This window comes from Syzygium oleosum, unplaced genomic scaffold, assembly GCF_021117445.2.
Source record: "Syzygium oleosum isolate NSW1041296 unplaced genomic scaffold, Sole_v2.1 Sole_v2.11, whole genome shotgun sequence".
NCBI lineage: Eukaryota > Viridiplantae > Streptophyta > Magnoliopsida > Myrtales > Myrtaceae > Syzygium > Syzygium oleosum.
Window position 1 is genome coordinate 2,337,004 of NW_026607495.1, and position 7,776 is coordinate 2,344,779.

General features: G+C 38.6%; 1 protein-coding gene across 1 annotated transcript; it reads left to right on the forward strand.

Annotated features, from left to right (window-relative positions):
• Nucleotides 1-2,025: 2,025 nt before the first annotated feature.
• Nucleotides 2,026-2,757, forward strand: LOC115688072 (uncharacterized). The gene has a single exon (XM_030613805.1). The coding sequence runs from the start codon at nt 2,026-2,028 to the stop codon at nt 2,755-2,757; it is 732 nt and encodes a 243-aa protein (XP_030469665.1).
• The last annotated feature ends 5,019 nt before the right edge of the window (nt 2,758-7,776 follow it).

The following is a 7,776-nucleotide window of genomic DNA, read 5'->3' on the forward strand; positions in this document are numbered from 1 at the left end:
AGATTTTATGCAATAAACATTACTCCCGTCCACCCACCCATGGGTAGCTCAGTTGGTTAGGGTGTACTTGGGATTGTGTGGTTAGGCGCACTGGTCCCAGGTTCGATTCCCCAGCTGAGCACTTATGATTTAAGTGGGGGGCCATGGCGGTGGGTTGCTGTGCTAGTCTCTCCCGAGGAATAGTCGAGGTGCGCGCAAGTTGGCCCGGACACCTCGGTTACCAAAAAAAAAAAACATTACTCCCGTCCAACTTTAAATTATATACCAATGAAAATATTATATATCTTTTTCCTTCCTTTGTTAGTGCCGGATTCTACATAGGTAGTTAATTAATACGATAATTTTTTCAGATTTATTGACATATCTACTATTCAGTCATCTTTTTATATTGTATATAAACCTTGCTCGCTTGTTGTTATCATCGTCAACATAAGCACAAGTAGTCCTATCGTATAACACAAAGAATATGATGCTTCTGCTTGATTTATACATGATAGTTGGTCTGTCAATGAGGAAAATTATCGGTTCATGAATTATTGTAATGATTTCGGTTTTTGGAGCATAGTAATAATAAAAATAAGTCTTCCTCCTTCCGTACAACCTTAAATATGTCGAAAACTTATGATCACGTATCGCATCAGTGACACTGTCGCTTGCGTTGAACTCTTGATGGCAGACGGTTGAGGGTATTATGTAAAACCCTAAACTCTTCATCACAGACGTTGGACGTACGACACGAAGGAATACGAATATGCTTAGTAGTTAGTACACAGTTAAGTGCTTAGATAAGCACTCATCATGTGAGATCACAAGAAGAAATCATAACCGAAATGAGTCTCCCTCCTTCCATACAACCGTGGGTATTTTTAATCCTCAATAGGCTTTTGTTTACATTCGACTGAAATTAAGATTACGGTAAGAATATACAAGAATCACTACCCCTCATTAATTGTCAAGAAGAGTTAATTTTCTTAGTTATCTAACTATCGATGTAAACAATATATACAAATTTTCAATGGATCCTCTTATTACCAATAGCACTGCAATTTATTTGTGTCGCAAAATATTGTTCATTGGCAACCCAAATCAACTTCATTTCGATGCATATATAAGGTATCATGTTTCCAGGAAATTTTCGATCCATGTATAAAGGATCTAAATGAGGCAAGTGTGTGGATATGAGATGGTAATTTTGGGTACTCGTTGTTAAGTTGAGGTGGTATGTACAGCAGGTAAATTCTACATTTGGGTCGAATCTGGATAAGCATAGTATCTATACTGGCTTGACCTGGCTCACTTTTGTATCTTGACTAACCTTAAAAGGATCATTGAGTTTGTTACAACTAGCGTGGAAGCGTGTGCAATCGAAACGATTTGAGTAAGAAATGTGTTGCTGAAATAAAACGTGAATAGAGCAGATTTACGTAGTTTCGCTGCGTGCATGCTCTATGAAAGAGATCGACGAGATGGTTTCCTTATAATGGGCAAAGATGATATTATAATTGCTCAATCATGCTCTTTCATTAGTATTTCCCAATCCTAGATTAAACCCGCATCCATAAGAACCAATCATAAGAAAAGAGTTTTCTCACACTCTCGACTCTCTTGGATAAAGGTATCGAGTGGTCTCCATGTCTCTCGCAAATTTTTTTACTTATTAAGGATACTCCCTTTGTGTTAGAGGTCAAACTCCACGACAGAATATAAAAAGGATTAGGCAAATTGTTACTGATTTAACATATTTCGGTGATTATTCATAGTTAACAGTTGTGTTTCCTGCATATTAATTGAAGTTACCCCCTCCTTGTTACATCAGAGATGTCCAAACTATGCGACAGAACCAATGAGGCCTGCCAGCTCTCAAAAAACTTCGAGGATGGCCTAAGTCAACACTAAAGTTCAACTGACTTCCGGACTTTTCATTGCTGAGACACCTTATAAAAAGACAGCAGTACGCTCGTTAAGGGCAATGTGCAAGACCACAAAGTACCAACTCAGTTGTAGCTCCTCTTCAACATGAGCCCCATGAAGCTCTTTGTTCTTCTCATCACCCTGATTGCTCTCAAACCAACCCATGTGGTCGGGATCGAATCTGTTGTATTTGACAACACCAGCGGCACCCCGGACACTAGGTTCAAGCATGAGATCGGGGTGTCTTACGCTGGCTTAACTCTTTTTGAGGCTTCGAACTTCGTTTTGAAGACTTTCAAGCAAACCCTAGGAGGAGGGCAGAACTACACGTTTATAGAGGCAACCGTCACGAGCTTTCAGGGAAGTGGACTCGGAAGCTACCCCCTCCAAGTCGCCATTACCGGAGGCAACCAGATTCTTCTAAACGCCGACTATGTTGAGGCTTATATTGGTGACGTAAAAGCCGAGTTCACTGGAATTCTGTATCATGAAAGCACGCGCGTTTGGCAATGGACTGCCAATGGTGCCGCCCCGAGCGGCCTTATCACTGGCATTGCTGATTACATCAGGTTGACCTCGGGATGGCCGTCGAAGAATTGGGTACCAAGGGGGTCGGGCTCGAGTTGGGACGAAGGATATGCTGTTACAGCATACTTTCTGGAGTACTGTAGCGGACTCAGAGACGGATTCATTGCCGACCTAAATGCCATGATGAAGTATTACTATAGCGATGCTTTCTTCGTGCAGCTGCTCGGGAAGTCTGTGTACGAATTGTGGGATGACTACAAACTACAATATGGAGGCAACCCACCGGCACCTGCGCTGGCACCGGGTTCAGGATATTAATTGAAGAAGAAAGCCGTCATCGGGGCCACTAAAGTTGTTTTCCTGTTAAATTTCTCTAATAAAGCTATGGAAGAGAGACAAGATAAGAGACGGCATGATACTAAACAATATGCTTTCCTTATTTAATGCAAAAACCACATGATGGTTGTTTTCCAATTGTACGAGTAATGGTTTCATTTCAACAACATAAAGAAACTGGAGAATCTATCAGTACTCATTACGTGAAGTATGCAATTTGTGCGCTCCACTAGCAGAAGTCGTGAACATCTAATAAGACTATACATTGATACAGCACCCCTAAAGTCAAAAACAAATGACGAAATTCTACTTCTGCACTAAGGCACGAAAAAGTGTCAAGACGTCTATCCAAAATTGACATTGATCTAAAGCCTTTATTACGATGCTCGTTCAGAAGTTCCAGCAAATCCGCCTGGACTTCCTTTCAGGGACACGTTCACCGTGGAGGATGTACGGACAATATCTCCAAAACTCCAGCAGTCCGCAGTGAAGTCCCTTACAGTCCATTAGAAGTAGGTTAAAAGGAAGCAAAAAGTCCAACAAGGTTGGGCTGTTGTTGTTTCATATGTTCGGTCAACCAAAAGTCCAATCAAGACTTTCTTAATGTAAATCACGCGGTTGGGTTTTGGATACGGTTTCGTTCACGGGCTCAAATTCGAGACATAATTTTACAATTCTCTACCTTGGTCCGATGTTTAGTCATTGTGCCCATTATCTATGCCGGCTCTCCCGATGCCTGGCACTCAACCATTACAAACTTCTAACAAGCCCAAGTTGAAGTTGGACCATTCTAGAGTAATGAACTCGGTCCACATGTCCGTGGGATTTTCCACTGCAAAAAGCTTCTTGCTGTCACATCTTCTCTTGACCTGCTGTTTTTGACACAGAGATATTGGTCACCAATGATATCTCCAGCTTCCACTAAACACCGCATAAACTCGATTTTCCATACCAACATCACTAAGTCATTAGACCTCGTTGCCTCTTAAGTTCCTTTTGTTGTCACCATGTTTTCAAGCTTAGTCGTTGACGAAACTATTGTGTCTCTCAATAATGCCTTCCAACTCACCGCACAACTAAAAATTGTAAAGACATAACCGCTAAGAAATAGACCATCCTTCAAGTTCCATGGATAACCTAGGTTCACAAACCCAGTTACTCCCACATTATCTGGATTGCATCCTTGGAAACATACCCCAACATATATCATCCCCGATAAAATCAAGAAGATCCACTTCATAGCATCACAAGGTATATATGAATTAATTCTATACATTCTCTTGACTACATATCAGTCAATGAGTAGATCTAACATGTGAAGCATGGTACAAGTGCTCCACCTCCATGCAAGCATACAGTGATGGTTTAGACAATTTATGATATGCAGCAAGTGGGTTACTTATAAAATTTCTCAATTGCACGTTGAAGAGCCTCGACACTTTCTCGACATAACTCCTTCAAGCCACTTGCAACATTTCTATATTTTCACTCCATGCATCTACAAATTTGAAGTTGTCTCTATTGCACTCAAATTATCTTTTTCTATATTTGCATACAAATATTTCTCTATCTCATCCACCTTCAATAACCACCTCGAAGCCTCATCCACTATGACCTTGAAACAATTGTAAGCTACTATGGAATCTAGAGACTTTGAAAACACTGTCACATCTACTACACTAAGAGCACATCTCGACTCTCCCAAAAGCTTCACCTATTTCTAAATACTGTCTCAATCTTTCACTACAATTGATTCGTCACTTAAGTTTTGAAATATAGCAGATTTGTCAAAGGTATATTTTTATTGAAAAAAGCCCGAGCGAATCTTTCTCAGTGCACCATAGTCTATATCCCTTCATCCCATGTTCATAGCCAAGGAATTTGTACTTCCTTGCCGGCTTTAGTGCATCATCACTCACAAGAGCATAAGTAGGGCAATTGAAAATTCTTGGTCTGATGTAGTCAGCAGGCTTACTTGACCACATTTTCTTTAGAGCTTTTCCAAATCAATCGCTGGTGATGGTGGTCTATCGACTAACCAACTAGCAGTGTTCACTGTTTTAGCTAGAAATCTTCACTTAATTCAGCATTAGAGAGTAAAGAGCAAGACACATCAGCATTTTTTGTTTTAGCTACAATTGATTTATCGTTTTAGTTTTATAATCATATTTTAGTAAGGTAATGCCACGTAGGAGAGAGAAAATATTTTAAAAAGCCACATCTGCATTTTTCGTTAGTTTAATTTGATGGAGTTAACGGAAGGATTTGATTGCACCAATTTGACGAGTTTTATTACTCAATTACATTTTTGGTAAGTTTTAAGACTCAATTACACATTTGGATAAGTTTCAAAACTTCTAATGCACTTATTTAGTTGTTGCCTTTATTGAACAAAAACTAGCAATTGTTGGGTGATCATTGAACAAAAAAAAGAACTTCTCTAATTTAATGAAGGCCACATATTGAGCTAATTTGAAGTTTAGGTACTTGATTGAATAAAAAAGAAGTTAAGGTACGTGATTATAAAACTGATAAAAGTTCATCTATTTGCGCTATCATGACCCTTTATTTGAACTATTGCTGTCTTTAGGCATTCATTCTCTGTCTCTATTGTGATTTGCGAACCTCTCAAGTAATGTTAATATGCATGTAAGTGATGCAAAATAAAGTGTCTATTGAAACGAAGTGAGCGTGTGGTTTAGACATGCTATACAGACTTAATTTTTCATACCTTTAACTGAAGAAAATTGTCCCAAAAATCCTAAATATATTGTACGATAGCCAATTCAGTCTTAAACTATTCGATTGAGCCAGTTTGGTCCTAAACATATTGCACAACAATAAACTAAATCCTAAATCTTTTAATTTTGCTAATTTAGTCATAAATCTTTTGACAGATTGTCCTAAATCTTTTAACGATTTGCTAATGTGGCATTTTCAGCTAATTTTGGCAATGGTATAACGGTCTATTCAGCGACGGCCATGCTATGTAGGACGACCGGCGCTGACTGGACCGCCACATAGTACGATTGGTGTGTATAATTTGGGCAAATTTTTTTAAAAAGTTTTCGATTTTTTTTTAATCTTTTGTCCCTTTCCTTTTCTTTTTATTTCTCTTTTCTTTTCTTTCTTGTTGTTTCCCCTTCTTTTTACAAAAGGCCGACAGGGGCAAAAGGCTGGTGGGGGTTGCTATCCCTTGGTCAGTGGCTGGTAGCCCCACTAGCCCTATGTAAAAAGAAGGAAAAAAGAAAACAAAAAACGTTAATATAAAAATTGGAAAATTTTTAAAAATTTTGCAACAATTATCCATGTCTACAACATTCGGCCAAAATTAACCGAAATGACTAAATTACCATATCTTTAAAAGGTTTAGGAGTAAATTAGCAAATGGCCAAACAGGCTTAAGAATTAATTGGCACAATTGAAAGATTTAGGACTGAATTGGCCGCTGTATAATAGTTTTAGTACTTTTTAGTCAAATTTCCCCTTTAATAGCATATACCCTAATTTATGGATCTCTTATTAGGATAGAGATTTTATATTAATAGGTAATTAGTTATTTTAATGGAAATATGTAAGTTATCACTTCATTGTTGAACGATGATCAGACATGAATGTAAGCCGGAAAGCATCTCTGATTTCTTTCTCATTTCTCCTTTCATCTTCATTTTCAGCATTTTATTTTTCCTGTCAATCTAGAGTAAATGTAGTTAGAATGTTCTAAATACATCTGAATTTATTTGCCATCAACTCCGAAAACGCGAACATATCGAGTGTGCCACTCTTTCTGCACTTCGTCTTTATGACCAAACATAAAATTTATATTCTCTTACCGATCTTCAATCGTTTGCCTAGCATATGAGGCATACGATCATCATTTTTTAGTGTCAAATTATCTAATATAACAGTGCAACCTAATGGCAATGCCCAAAATCCATCGATTTCGAACATTGGAAATTTTCAAGACCGCCAAAAAAGATAAGTCGAATACTCAATAGCATCAACCCATTTTAATAAGAGCCAAATGTATTCATAAAATCCTTGGACACATGCAACACACCTTTCTCTTATTCCCTTTTATTCTTGCTTCCTCTCACAAACACGCTCGCGACGCGCGTCAATCATTGGATACACACGCATGCACATTTGCCCTCGGCACACACCGAGCATTTCGGATCCTTCGGATAGCCACAGACAGAGACACAATCGTGATCGTTGGAGCAACTATCCGAGGCATCCTGGCGCTTTATCGGAAAACATTTACTTTTGCCGTCTACATAGATGGCTTTAAACCCGATAGGACACGCCTCTGGAATACAAAAGCCTCCGAGACATCCCGGCGCTGTGACGGAGGACAGAAACATTGGTCTTTTATAAGGACGGGATGAGACCCGACAGGACATACATCAGCTTTGCCCTGGCTGTCTAGGAGACAGTACGCTGTTCCTTGCTTGTGAGACATCAAGATCTTAAAAGAAGGGAAGTTTGTAAAGTTCATTAGGTTCAGTACTCCATTTAGAATTAATAATAACAACAAACGAGAGATGAGACAAACCTGCTAGATGCAATCACTAATAGAATGACCAATGCACTGAGCATGGCTTGACCCTTCTCCATTTTCAAGTATGGTGGCTTGATTGTACGTGGTATCTGTAATATCCTGAAAATTCGAAACATTTTGGTGATATATAAAATAGTGATTTCATCGATTGCTCTATTAGTAATTTTTGCTCTGGCCTAATCACCTAGAGAATATTAACCAAAGGAAAAAAGCTATTGAGGATTTATTTCTAAAAGGCACTCGTTAGTTTAAGATTTACTATAATTATAATTGATCGAATTTGGCCACGAATTACGATATGATTTTAGTGTCGAATTCTCAAGGATTTTCGGACCAAACCTTAGAACGTCGTCTCGTGATTTTACGAGTTTGCTTATGAAAATTTCAAATTTTGACATAGTGGGACACGTGTCGATCAAGGAAGAATTTAAGGATAGTTT

What these genes read in the sequence shown, in the direction of transcription:
- LOC115688072 (XM_030613805.1), top strand. Translation starts at nt 2,026, where the DNA reads ATGAAGCTCTTTGTTCTTCTCATCACCCTGATTGCTCTCAAACCAACC.